Genomic DNA, 15,007 nt, shown 5'->3' on the forward strand with positions numbered 1-15,007 from the left:
TAGTGTGTGAAGAGAGGCTGTTTATTACTTTTGGACACAACCAGTCTAGCTGTTTCCCTTTGTCAAGAGGATCTCATTTATTGTAGCTGCAGACAGGACACTCCTGCTGCAAAGGCTCAGTAACATGCACCTCTTCAACTGCAGGGTGCAGTTGTGCAGCTGCTGCACCCATCCAGTCACGGACTGGCCAGGCTGTGGAGAAAAAAAATTATCATGACATTTTTTATGCTCTGCAGTGCGAAAGAAGAGTTCATGTGGGAGTTGAAATTACAGATAGACAGGTAGTGACAGCAAGACTTCAGGAAGTAATGGCTCCCAGACACAAAATAGTCCCTGTAAACCTGCAATCTCTTGTTTTTACACTCTCCATTTAAAAAAATGAGATATAGCGTGTTAATGAGTGAGCTTTAGAGGTGCTGTAGGTTGATTTTGTTACTTTTGGACACAGCTAGGCTAGCTATTTCAGCTTGGTTTAACCCAAACAACCCTGCATTAACACAACACAAGGTGCTACATGGAGCGAGGCGTGTTGCAGGTAGCAATGAGATGATAAGAGGAATTTGTCTCATTGAGTTTGAAGGCTTATCAGACACTGAAACACTGCACAACACTATAAGAGGATTTTACAAGTCAGGAAAGTTATCACAGCAACAATCAATCTTTATCTTTGTTTGTGAAAATTGACATGTGAACAGAAGAAATATGCTGTTAATGTTACAAAGTAATCTACCAGGAATATGTGCTTGCAGAGTGTAAAAAAAAAAGTTGAGCTAAAAGATTTGCAGAGTTGAGGGCAACATTTTCATATTACATAAAATATCCATCAATGCAGGTTTAACTCATGTAAATCTGGTCAAATCTTTGACATAAATATCTCTAGTTGCTACTTTCAGGTTTCAGAACTTGAAGTGTTAAATGATCATTTGAATGAACGTCCTGTTAACTGTGACTAATCTCCTTAATAAACATGGTTAGTACATATCAGCATATTTCCCAGCATGCATTGTGTTTGTGTTAAAATCTGCACAAAGCCTTCTTTCCTCTGGGAGAGATAAGTTGCTTGTCTTTTCTTTTTTATATAAATGTTTTACAAATGTAACCAGCCTTGTCTGTGTTCTGGCCTTGACATTAAAATGGCTACAACAGGAATTTACAGGAGCTTTGCCACAAAGTCTTAAAGCTTCTGCTGCGCAGACTATGTGACAAATTACGAAATGAGCCATGAAATCAATCAAACTGAGAGAGGGGGAAAACAAACCTGACGTCAGCGTCTTTCTATGTGACTAAATATTGACTGAATGTCTTAGACTTGTTTTCTTAAAATCAATAAACTTAACTTTGGATTTTAGATCACAACGACTGATATGCATGTATAACTAATGTTTTTAAGTAGGAGGGGTAAATGATGTTTTCAAGTTAAAATAGCTCAAATGTTTTACAGTGTAATGTGCATGTTATCTACAGTACAGACATGTTTGTGCTGATACTGAAACTGATATACTGACACTCAGACACTGATACAGAAAATGCATAGTAAGATGTTTTAATTTTCTTGCCCTGACAGCTACAAGTTGGAATATTTTTAATTGAACCTGAAAATCATTATCTTGTGTCATAAAATAACATGTTTTGTCTTTCCAGGGAAATATTTTCTTGCAAACAGGAAAGTGATGTGCTTTACAATAGCAACAATTGTTTGCAATGAAGGAAAGTGGAGAGCAAACAAAGAACAGAGTGACACTTACAGGAATTTAAAACTGCTTTAAAAAGAAAATTCAGAGAAAAAGACACATCACTTCCTGGGAGATTGCCAAATTTTTAATTCTGATGTCACCAAAATTAATGAAACACAGACAGACAGACAGCGTCTGAGGATTAAATTTCTTAATTGTTGTCACTGTGTGAGTGTGTGTCTGTATGTGTGTGTGTGTGTGTGTGTGTGTGTGTGTATGTAAGTAACTAAGTGCATTTACCCAAGTACTGTACAATTTTGAGATATTTGTGATTTACTTGAGTAATCTCCATTTTATGTTACTTTATACTTTGACGGCACTACATTTTAGAAAAAAATATTGTACTTTTTACTCCACTACATTTATTATTTATTTAGAGCTGGAGTTACAGGCTACTTTTCAGATAAGCTCCCCTCTACTCAAAAATATGTTTTCCTTCTTGTCCCTTCAGTTGAATGTTTGAGCTTCACTGTGCAGAATGATGTATGTGCAGTTTGACACTAGAAGGCTGTTTTCACACTCATCTGCTGAAAATGGAAAGTTCCTCTGTGCCCTCGTTAAAATCTGAGTTTAAGGCGTGTACCTACGAGCATGATTTGTGACATCACAACTGCAGAATGAGCACTTTTTCTTGTTAATACATTTACAGGACCAGTGTGTAGGATTTAGTGGCATCTAGCGGTCAGGTTACAGATTGCAACCAACTGGATACCCCTCCCCTCACTCTCCCCTTCAAAGCATGTAGGAGAACCTACAGTGGCCACGAAAAACACGAAAGGCCCTCTCTAGAGCCAGCATTTGGTTTGTCCATTCTGGGCTACTGTAGAAACATGACGGTACAATATGGCGGGGTCCCTGAAAGAGGACCTGCTCCTTATGTAGATATAACGGGCTCCTTCTAAGGCAACAAAACCACAACAATTCTTATTTTCAGGTGATTATACACTAATTAAAACATACTTGTGAATATTATGTCCCATTAGATGCCACTAAATTCAACACACTGCACCTTTAATATTTGGCTGAAAATATTTATGTATACTTTTACTAAAGTGGAAGTTTTAATTCTGGATTTTTACTTGTATTTACATTGTTATAAAATATCTTAATACTTCTTCCACTACTAAAACTCAAAAAGACCTCAAGGACAAACACTACAGAATATATTTATATCATTATCATTTGCAAGTTTTGCAAACACAACACTAATGCAGGCCTATGTTCAGTGGCGGAAGAAGTAGTCAGATCCTTCACTTAAGTAAAAGTACCAATACAGCGATGTAAAAATACTCCAATACAAATAAAAGTCTGCTGCAAAATGTATTTAAAGTACTAAAGTAAAAGTACTTGTTTCGTAGAGGGAAAAATCACTATTTGGTGGAGCTGTTAACAACTCATAAACATCTGAAATGTGACCCCGACTACACACTGCTTTTTGTGAGACACTAAATGTCAAAAAGGTTGGAAACCACTGGTTTCATCTTTAACAATGTGTTGTATTTTAAAAGCTTGTTATATTATCCATTGTGTCAAATCTTCATCTGAAAAGTAACTAAAGCTGTCAAATAAATGCAGTGGAGTAGAAAGTACAACATTTCCATCTGAGATGTAGTGGAGTGACAGTTAAAGTAGCATAAAATGGAAATACTCAAGTAAAGTACAAGTATCTCATAATTGTACTTAAGTAGCCTACTTTAATAAATGTATTTAGTTACTTTCCACCACTGCCTGTGTTACTAATAACCCACAATGCTGATTTTCATCAGATTAAATGGTCAAACTCTTGATTGTCTTCTCATTTGCCGCCCCGCCTGCTGCACCAGCTGACCTACAGGCAGCAGAGCGTTTACATATCACTGCAGCCTATTTAACTGACCCTGACACTGACCCTCAGTGAGACTGATGAATACTCTTTCACTCTTTATGTTTGTCATTCTCTAAATGTCTAATGAGCTCTGTTGGCCAAGGTTTTTTTTTTTTTGGAGGGTGCTTTTTTTCTGGAAAAGCAGAATAGTTTAATCCTTGCAATAAAACATGTCGTTGCTTCTGTGCAATCTGTAGTTCTCTTCAATCCTCAAATACTTCTAATTATTCAGATATTCAACCCTCTCCATGAACTTAATTTGAGACAATGCCCCGCCCCACTGAACAAAATCCTTATTTGCCACATTCCCCATTTTCCTGCAGGGGCTGCACACTTTTTACAGGACTTGTAGCTTTTAAAGAAGAAAACAGGATGGAAACGTGTGTTTCAATCATTTTAGCAAGTATCCTCATCATACCATTCGCCCTCAAAACTTTCACACCTTATCTCTGGGCGGATATCTTGTATATCGGAGATCTGCTGCGGATTTTAGTGAAGTTTGTTTCGAGGCGAATGAGAAGACCTTTCTTCTTTGTTTTGGACCGTTTCTTGGAGCAGACTGCTGCGCATCCAGACAAACCGTTCATTGTGTTTGAGGATGAAAGCTTCACGTACACAGACACCGACAAGAAGAGTAATAAAGTTGCCAACGCGCTTCAGTCTCACCCCCGATATAAAGCCGGAGACACCGTCGCTGTCTTCATGGGGAATGAGCCCGCCTTCATGTTTACCTGGCTGGCTTTGGCTAAATTGGGCTCCCCTGTAGCTCTTCTCAATTACAACATCCGCACCAAGTGTTTGCTGCACTGCTTCAACTGCTGCAAGGCCAAAGTGTTGATAGCAGCTCCAGGTAAGGGCCTGTATGTTTAGTTTAGTCAGACAGGCCTGCTGTTTACAAGGAGTTGGGCTTGAAACCAAATGATTTATGGTCTCTGGTTTCACTTTTGTGTCACACCTACAGGTTCAAATAGCTTTTTTCTCTTCAGAATGAAATTTTTCTTAGTGGAACAGACTATGAAATAGCTCCTGGTCCACCATGGGGCACAGATTAAGCAAATAAATGGTATTCATGGTATTCTGTACAGATTTTCTCTTGAAACTTTAGCTTTAGAGAAGTATTTTCCTCTCAGTGTTTTCATCAAACATGTAAAGGGTCTTAAAGAATTATCCAGTCTGGACTCCTGCCAGACTGATCCAGCAGTCATGTGAAGAGGAGGGAGCTTAACCTGAATATAATGAAAATATTTACCATCTGAATTTGAATATGTATTTGATTGTCATCTGTATTGTAATTAATTAGTAATAATCTGAAATTATTTAATATGAAATGGAGGTTTTCAAGCTTATCTGAGCTGAAAGGGGATTTAAGTGTACTTATTATGGGTCTTGTGGTTTTACTTTTCTATCCTTGCAGTTTGACATTCGTCTCTGGTTTTAACTTGATTTGTAATGTCCTGTATTTATGATCTAATGATCTTATTTGTTTCAATTTGCATTGTCCTTGCTTTTATTGTTTGCTTTTTTTTCTTTTCCCTGTGAAGCTCTTTGTAACTTTTTTAAGAAAAGTGGTATACAAATAGAGTTTATTACAATTATACTTTAGTTTGTTTTCTAATGTATTCAATTACTGTATGGGTGCAATATTGCAGGAATCTGGGGCTGCAACTAACAATTATTTTCATTATCGATTCACCTGTTGATTATTTTCTCGATTAATCAGTTGGTCGTTGGTGGTCTATAAAAAGTCAGAAAATGGTGAAAAATGTCGATGACCGTTGTCCAAAACCCAAGATGTAACCTTAAATGTCTTGTTTTGTCCCGACCAACAGTCCACCTCAAAGATATTCAGTTTACCATCATAGAAGACCAAAGAAACCAGAAATATTCACATTTGAGAAGCTGGAACAAGAGAATTTGAATCAACTAACAACTATTGATTAAATTGTTGCAATCGTATTTCTACTGGTTTTGAACATATTTTTACAACACCCAGCCACACCAAGGGAAACCACAGCAATACCAAATATTTAATATGAGTAAAGAACAACAAATCTGTTTTTCTTATTCGGATATAACAGACCTCAGAATATGTTCATGAGCCAATCAGAGTGGTCTTGTAAAGCCAGCCTACAAGTGAGTATTACTCATAGTTCACTCACTGGCGTCTAGTTTCTAGTCTCCAGCGACTCTCAGCATCTGTTTTCCAGACTAAGAAGTCAGTGAAAGTTGCAGCTTGCTGGGTTTTTGCTGATTCCCGTTAGGCTGTAGTCTTAACTGCATTTTTTTTGTAAAACTGTATGATTTACTTGCAATATCTTGGCAGGACAATATATTAATCTAATCTCAGTATTCAGTGGTTATAATCGTGTGTCCTGCTCCAGAGCTGAAGGAAGCAGTGGAGGATGTGCTGCCATCACTGAGAGAGCAAGGCGTCACCGTCCTCCTGATGACCAAACACTGTGACACACCTGGAATCGAGAGCTTCTCCGATAAAGTGGACCATGCGGCAGACACACCGCTCCCTCGATCCCTCAGATCACACATCACATTCAAAAGTCCTGCGGTTTATATTTACACCTCTGGAACTACAGGTATCAGGAGTGATTGCCTCTTTTTTTTTTTGACTGTTTTTCAGTTTTGTGTGATAATCTGCACCAACAGCCTTCTTGAGATTTCAGTGTTTGTGTTTCAGGTCTCCCTAAGGCAGCTGTGGTCAATCAGAACCGCCTCCTAACAGCTCTGGCTGTTTTATCCTCAAATGGCGTGTCGTCTAGTGATGTCATCTACCTCAACTTACCTCTGTACCACACAGCTGGATTCATTATAGGCTTTATTGGCTCCATGGAGACAGGTGAGACAATGAGAAGTAGCTGGAACTGCCTCAGACCACAGTGTTAAACAAATAAGACTTTGAGAAGGCTGTGTGAGATTCCTTGGTGATGAATGAATTATTTACTGTGCAAACAAGGACTTGTTACATTTTTTCTTACATTTCAGGCTTTTTAAAATAACTTTCCAGTTTCCTGGGTACAGCAGTCTGTTTTCCCTGCTGACGCCACTGTTGACCTTGGTAGGGACTTGACTGTGTGTTGGAAACACTTTTGCCAAAAAACAAAGACTTTAAAATGATTATATTTCAGGCCAAACTATCAGATTCAATTCATTTAAATCCAGACTTTTGGAACAAAAGTGAATCTGTGCCAGAAGCTGCCGTAGTTTACAACACATTAATTACATTATATTAAAGGATAGATTCACAATTTTTCAAGTCTGTCTTAAAACATCAATCAGGTACCCAAATGAACATTGAAACAGGTCTTGCTCACTGTAATCATTCCTCCCGTTCATACTGGACATTAAGAGATCCACAACTGACAATTATTTTCATCATAGATTAACAATTATTTTCTCAATTAATAGATTAACTGCTTTGTCTATAAAATGTCAGAAAAATAATGAAAAAGACTCATTATGAATTCCCACAGTCCAATGTGAAGTCTTCAAATGTCTTATTTTATCTGACCAACAGTCCAAAACTGAAAGATATTCAGTTTTCTATCATGTATGTAAGAAAAGCAACAAATCCTCACATTTGAGTAGTTGTAACTATCAAATGGTTTTACTGAAAAAAAGACTAAAATGATTATTCTGTTGATTAATCGACTAATCATTGCAGCTCTACTTTCAATGTAAGAGACGGGGGGACAAAATCCACAGTCCTTGTTTTGAGCAAAGATGTGTTTAAAAGTGTATCTGAGTTATAAACTGTCTGAGTTACACAAAACAAGTGAATATCTTCCAATCAACAAATCAATATAAAGGCACATTATGAAAGAGTCTTAATGTCCAGTATGAACAGGAGGAATGATTACAGCAATCAAAAACCTGTCTCAATGCTGAAATGGGCACCTGACTGTTGTTTTAAGACAGACTTGAAACATTGTGAACTTATCCTTTAATATACATCCATGTTTTTTTTAGTGCAGGTGAGGACACACTATTAATCCCATTACATGTAAGCAAACAGGTCACATGTAGATCACTTTCATAGCATAAATCAAACAAAACTTACAGGTAACAGAACCAAAACAACCAAACAAAAAAGCTTATAAGAAGTTGTTGCTGTTGCACAAATTCTCAACAGAGTAGTAATGGATGATTTATGGCAGATCCAGGATCAATTTATGGTAATACATTATTGACCTAGTTACACCTGCGATCACTGACAATTAATTGTATTTTTTGGAACACACGACCCAGCTAGAGGTGTCACTTGAATATCACAACTGTGTTGGGGTGGAATTTTCTCATGCATCAGCTGTGCGTCTGCCCACTCCAGATTGTGCAGGTTCATGAAAGTGGTTCTCCAACTCAACTCAACAGAACTGAACCTGTTTGCACTGCACACTACCAGAAAGTGACACAGCTGCTCCTCCGTCTCCCTCTGGGTTTCCTGTCCCTGGACAACCAAATGAAAGAGTCTTTTGTCACAGTGAATCAGTAATCTGAACAGAGCTGGGTCAACCAAGACCAGATTACCTCCACTTTCTAACAGCCTTTTTCTAAATAGGCTAAAGTTCACGCTCCTGTTAAATGTCTGGTGAGGCCTGAGTTGCACACATATTAGGAGATGTCCACATATCACAGTCATGTTGTGCAGTTTTTGACTGTGACCAAATACATGAGTTTTTAGACATATTTAATCCTTACATAAGGTATAGTAATTCATTTTTAATTCAGCTAATTGAAAATAGAAATGGTATGTAGAAATAAGTATAGTGTAAACTACAGTATGTGCCTGTTAATACAAGTTTCAAAACACTACACCTGCAATGAATCTGTCTGTTATTTTAAAAAAATGCAAATCCAATCCAATATCCATTAATATCATAATATCTAAATGGACACTAGCTGTGCATGAACTCTTATAGCTGAATATTTTGTTTTCAAAGTTTTGAAAAGCAAATGTACTGAATTGAAAGCCATGAAAATGTCACTTTCGCATTTTGGCGTTGTGCATCTGGAAATCAAATTTTCTTTCATCTCTTCTGTCTGACTTTGAAGGGTCAACCATCATACTGAAGAGAAAGTTTTCCGCCTCGCAGTTCTGGGATGACTGCAGGAAGTACAGCGTGACCGTCGTTCAGTACATAGGAGAAGTGATGCGTTACCTCTGCAGTACACCAAAGGTAGGTAGGTAGATAGATAGATAGATAGATAGATAGATAGATAGATAGATAGATAGATAGATAGATAGATAGAGGAAGGGAGGGAGAGAGATAGTACCAGTCAAAAGTTTGGACACTTTCTCATTCAAGTGAATGGGAAGGTGTGTCCAATCTCTTGACTGGTACTATTCTTCATTGATCTCCAAGGGTGAAAATACAATAGTCACCACATGTCAACACTTATGACTAGAGGAAAAAACAAAAAAAACAAACAAAAGACAATAAAACATGGATAAAACAGCTAAAACAGTCTAAAAGACAACACCAGACACATGGATAAATTGACAAGGCAATAAAAACTCCTTAAAGTGCTGACACAGAGCAAATTAAGGATAAAGAATACAAAAGATCTAACAGCCAGCAGTAATAAATAATCATAAAGCCTTTTAATACTCAAGCATGTCATTGAAAAGCTTAACGGCAGCAGGCACAAAGGACCTTCTCAGTCTTTGTGTTGAGCAGCCGTGCACTAAAAGAACTGTTCAGTCCGCTGAAGACACAGATGAAATGATGACGTATTTTTACTTTTTTATTCTGTAAAACAGAGATAAAACTAAGCAGTAACATAATATTTCAGCAGGAATAATATTTGTTTTTGCAGGATTTTTAAAGAATGACAACAAGTGAGTGATCATGCTAATATATAGTAACCTTTAATTTGGATCATTTTCTTGCCAATAAATAGCAGTTCTACAGGATTTACTTTGTTTTCTTTGTGGTAAGGCCTCTGCAGCAGAGCTTTGATCATGTGACAGTTAAAACTCTCAGCTGAAACCCAAACCAGTGGCATTCCTTTAGGGGAGATTTTTTTTTGACAGAATGTAATTACACAATCACAAATGTGTTCAAAGAAAACATATTTAATTGCAGTTTTAGTCATTTGTGGTTGTAAAGGAGTTGCCATCATAAATAAACAATTGTACCAAATGCAATATCAGTCTCATACTGTATTGACAAACTGATACAACCACTATTATTACCCTTTATTTATTCATTAAATGCCAGTTTTTTTAATTACCAGAGTGATTGCTATTTAAACAAGCTCACACAGTATTTTTGGCAGGGCGCTGTGGGCACCATGCCTCCTCTTTGCTATCTTAACTACTGTAAAACCCCTTTACTCGAGACAGCTGCAGAAGCAGAATACTGCAAACAGACTGCAGCAAGCTGCCTTTTACACATATCTAGTCAGAGATAACTTTCCAAATCTGTACATTCCCACAGTGCAGCACAGCTGGCTTACAAAAATAGAAATCGTTAAATCTCAACTATCAGTTTCCAGCCTTCTGCGTCATAATCTGTAGGGGTTCAATGGCATGAAACGTTACAGATAGATATGTCGATATGATTACTAGACATTGTTCACAATCATGCCATCATTTCTCATAAAGATGTATTAACTGTATTTAGGAGTACTGTAAACATTCTGCTTATGTGTGTGGTCATTCAGAGTATCTACTTGCATCACATGAAACACAGTCTCAATTTACCGTGTGACTCTGTACCGAGGAGGTCAGAGGAGGTGGTTTGTCTGTATCTGGTCAACTCTAGGAATAGATGTTGGCCTTAACTCAGGAAGACCATATCATGTGACTTGGCAACCAAATATCTCCCTTGAATGCACTTGTATATTACTTTAGGGTCACATTTATTAAGTGAATGGCATTTCTTATACAGTATTTGTATGTTTTTGTTTATGTTTATGTCTGACATATGAGATATTCATGTGAGAGCATTTTTGCTGGTGCAAACTGGTTTCTGATGTCAGATTGTTACATACACACAGGTATTATGCAGGTATTTGATCAGAGAGATGCCTTCTCTTAATTAAGGGCCTAATTGGGGAACTTGTTTATTATAAAGCCTATGAGTTCACATAGGTGTATGTGTGTGTGTTTAAAAGCAGCAATACATAGACTCCAAATTGTACAGAATGCAGCAGCCAGACTACTAACAAAAACCAAGAAAAGAGAACATATCACTCCCCTCTTAATGTCTCTACGTTGGCAGAAGCAGAATTGATTTTAAGATTTTACTTATGACTTTTAAAGCATTTTTAATGACCTAGTTTTGAATTACACACCAACCTGCACGCAGTCAGAGGACCTCAGACAGGAACTTGTTGGCAGTTCCCATGTCAGGGTGTAAGACTAAAGGAGACAGAGCCTAAGCTGTTAGGACACCTCCACTATGGAACAACCTGCCCGACAAACAGACTTGCAAAATCAATATCTTCTTTTAAATCGCTTCTTTGAGCACATATCAAATAGCTTTTGAATAACTTATTTTAAATAGCTTTTTCCTTTTTTTCATGTTGCTTCTGAATGTTTATTTTTACCTTATTCCCTTATTTAATTTGAATTATTTTGTCTGCATATGTATTTTTCCATTTCTTTTTCGTTTTGTCCCTGTAAAGCACTTTGTAATCTCTGGTTTTGATAAATTCTATATAACCAAACTTTATTATCAATATTTAAACACACATAGACTTTCCATCCTTATAAGAGGTGACATGCAGTTTTTGGCCTCATCACCATCAATTCTTCTTTCTTTGATAAACTATATCCTGTTCTGATTCTAGTATGTATTCAATAAGTCTTTTATGTAAAACTTTCAAAATGCTTTACCTGTTTTTCTTTTTGAAAATGCAGAGAGAAAATGACAGAGACCACAAAGTAAGACTGGCCATTGGCAATGGCATCAGAGCAGAGATATGGAAGGAGTTTCTCAATCGCTTTGGGAACATTCAGGTCCGAGAGTTTTACGCCTCCACTGAGGGAAATGTGGGATTTGTCAACTACGCGGGGAAAATAGGAGCTATTGGACGGGTCAACTTTTTGCATCAGGTAAGGAAAGAAAAAAACCTGTTTATGTTTCTGTAAATAGTGTGGAATTTTCTTTAGAGCTTATTAGTGTGTGTGACAAAATAATCACAGCTCATGGTCCACTTAGTAGCACTTTCAAATCTCTCAACCACCCAAGAGACTGTGAGCTGTAGTTGAAAGCTAGTAAGTAGACCTTGAGTTCATTCTAAAACATTCTGCATTGTGGTTATATATACTATATACTATACCAATGCATGCAGAAATGTTGGAATCACAAATATGTCATATGTGTCTTTAGATAAATAATATGGGAATTATATGTTTTATTCTGCTGTTGGTATAAAGATAATATAATGCAGTTTTGATGTCCTTTACTTCCTCCTGTAGAAGCTGTTTCCCTACACTCTTATCAAGTATGACACAGAGAGAGATGAGCCGATTCGAGATGCTAACGGCCTCTGCATAGAGTCAGCCAAAGGTGAAGAAACTTCTACTGCTGTCAATATAAATTAGACCTCTGAATCACCAATTTTAAACCTTATCTCTATGTACTTTCTGTAGATTTGCTTTCTTACTCTTTGCACCATGACACGTATTACATCTGCATCTCATAGGCAGGGTCTATTTACCAACCAAATCAGGACCCTGATGATGATAAATCAATGTTTGGCTGAAGTAGTCTGTCGATAGAAAATGGCAGTAACCATCTTTTGGCTTCGTCTTGAAGGTGAAACGGGACTCCTGGTATCAAAGATCACAGACATCGCCCCTTTTGTCGGCTACGCTCAGAATGAAGAGCAAACGGAAAGGAAAAGACTTCGTAACGTTCTCAAGAAGGGAGATCTTTACTTCAACAACGGAGACCTAATGAGGATCGACAAAGACAACTTCATCTACTTTCAGGATCGTGTTGGTGACACATTCAGGTACAGAACTCCCGTGCATTATTTGTTTTATGATTTTTAAGTATGCTGTTTTTAACATAATTATGTATGTAGAGGTGTATACATCATTATCAGGCAGATCATTAAACCACAAATGTCAGGCTAAAAGATTAGTGAATGAAATATTTTGAGGTCTCTGACCTTTCACTGTAAAAGGTGAAAAGCCTGTCAAGGAAAATAGTCAGTTGAAGGACCAGTGTGTAGGATTTAGTGTCATCTAGTGGGGAGGATGCAGATTGCAACCAACTGAATACCCCTTGCCTTCACCTGTCCCTTTCAAGCATGTAGGAAAACCTATGGAAACTAGTGAAAAATGCAAAAGGCCCTCTCTAGAGCCAGTTTTTGGTTTGTCTGTTCTGGGCTACTGTAGAAACATGGCGGTACAACATGGCGGGTTCCATGGAAGAGGACCTGCTCCTTATGTAGATATAAAGGGCTCATTCACAGGTAACGAAAACACAATTTTTAGTTTCAGGTGATTATACACTAATGAAACCATACTTATGAATATTATATTCCATTTTTACCAATTGATCCCCTAAATCTTACACACTGGTCCTTATTTATTACATTTTTAAGAGACGTTCTCCCACTTTTCCATAAAAATTTGAAAGGCAAAATTCTTTATACTGATTGAATAAAAGCTTAAACAAATGGTTTTATGTTTTTTCTCCAAATTAAGCTTTAGTTTTCTTTTTTTCTTTATATGTTCATGAAGAGCCACCTGCTGTTTGAGATTTTAAGGCACAATCCATGACTGTTGTACAACACTCTTTCTACCAAAACTGTCAAAACTGGAGAAGTTTACTAGAAAACTAAACAGGAACATTTTTCAAACTCACAATAACAACAATTCTGACTAATACATAATTAATTAATTAATTAATTAATACATTTTCTTTTTACTATTTTGTGCAATTTGAAGCAGTTCTGCACCACTAAATATGCACCATGCTCATTTAGAGGAACTTTGAGGTTCAGGGTAAACTCCTATTCATTGCTTAAACATGAGATTTCAGTGGGCAAAACAAAGACATGTTTTTGTTTCCCAAATGCATTTTGAACATTTTGTTTGAGCCTACAGGTGGAAAGGTGAGAATGTGGCCACAACCGAGGTGTCTGACATCCTGACTATCAGTGATTGTCTCAAAGAAGCCAATGTTTATGGAGTCCAAATACCAGGTGATGGTCATCTCATCTATTTTACTTCAGAGTATGTTTAATAAAAATCTGAATTCTAAATGGCAGAACAACAAAGATACACTTTAATTAGGTTATAAATGGCTACATTTCTGACATAAATGTGCTTTTTTGTGATGTTCTTTGGCTTTCTTTTTTAGGGCATGAGGGGCGGATAGGGATGGCTGCTGTCACTGAGAAGGAAGGCGCCCAGTTTGATGGAATAAAAATATATAAACATGTGGTCAGCTACCTACCATCGTATGCCCGACCGCGCTTTATAAGGATACAGGTAATTTAATTTCAGAAAACTTGACTGCATATGAATTTTGGAGAAAAAAAAAATCTCATGCCATATCTGTAAAACAAACAAAACACAAAGTTAATGGTCAACTTTTGTGCTGTCATGTCAAAATGGGACAGTGGTTCTCATTTTCTTCAATGACAAAATCTTATTTTAGAGTAAAACATTGATTTATTATTATCCGTCTACATTTTGAGATGATGAGATATCTTGATGTTGTACTTGAGTGTGTATTTTGTACTTTTCTTCTGTCCAGAATGCTGTGGAGGTGACAGGGACTTTCAAACAGATGAAGGTGAAGTTAGTGGAGGAGAATTTTGATCCGGGACGTATCCAGGACCCCCTCTACATCCTTGATGATAATAAGAAGAGTTATGTGCCGCTGACGGCCCAGGTCTACAGCTCCATCATATCAGGAAATATCAAGCTATGAGTAGGCTTTTAGTGTCTGCTAGGTGTACTACATAGATAGTTTTAATAACTTCAGCTCAGGGACTAAACAGATCTTTTTTAATAATACTCATATCAGTTATGTGTAGTAAAACAACATGGAGACATAAATGCTCTTTACTAAAGTAGTAGAGGGGAATAACAAGTGCAGGGTTTATTTGTAAGGATCCAAGTTGGAGGCTGAATTCAGCCTACAAGAGGAAGAGGGACTTTGATAATGTAAATAGCATATTTACTAGCAAGCATGATGACTGCTTTCCACTCTGACACTTTTACTTTATTCAGTTTAATAAGGGTGTTGAGGAGTGTTGCTGTTGGGATGGTGGGACATGTGAAGGACATGTGCAGCACTGATCAACAGATACTATTAGTGTAATGAGATGCTTCTGACAGTCTTCATGGAGAACAAACTAGAAGACAGCTGCTATTTGACTTTCTAGTAATGCTTTATTTTACAGGTCCTTTAATTTTATACTAATT

General features: G+C 37.1%; 1 protein-coding gene and 1 long non-coding RNA gene across 2 annotated transcripts; one reads left to right on the top strand and one right to left on the bottom strand.

Moving 5' to 3' along the window:
• Window positions 1–4,128, bottom strand: LOC121902565. Its single transcript, XR_006097583.1, has 2 exons — window positions 4,040–4,128; window positions 1–192 (listed from the first exon to the last, which is right to left on the bottom strand). It is a non-coding gene; the product is annotated as an uncharacterized LOC121902565 (long non-coding RNA).
• zgc:158482 (uncharacterized protein LOC100009650 homolog) lies at window positions 3,884–15,007 on the top strand. The gene is made up of 10 exons (XM_042419919.1): window positions 3,884–4,447; window positions 5,979–6,188; window positions 6,290–6,448; window positions 8,662–8,786; window positions 11,477–11,671; window positions 12,038–12,128; window positions 12,378–12,576; window positions 13,679–13,776; window positions 13,935–14,065; window positions 14,334–15,007. The coding sequence occupies exons 1-10, from the start codon at window positions 3,970–3,972 to the stop codon at window positions 14,508–14,510; spliced, it is 1,863 nt and encodes a 620-aa protein (XP_042275853.1). The 5' UTR covers window positions 3,884–3,969; the 3' UTR covers window positions 14,511–15,007.

The sequence above is a fragment of the Thunnus maccoyii genome, chromosome 1 (genome assembly GCF_910596095.1).
Source record: "Thunnus maccoyii chromosome 1, fThuMac1.1, whole genome shotgun sequence".
NCBI lineage: Eukaryota > Metazoa > Chordata > Actinopteri > Scombriformes > Scombridae > Thunnus > Thunnus maccoyii.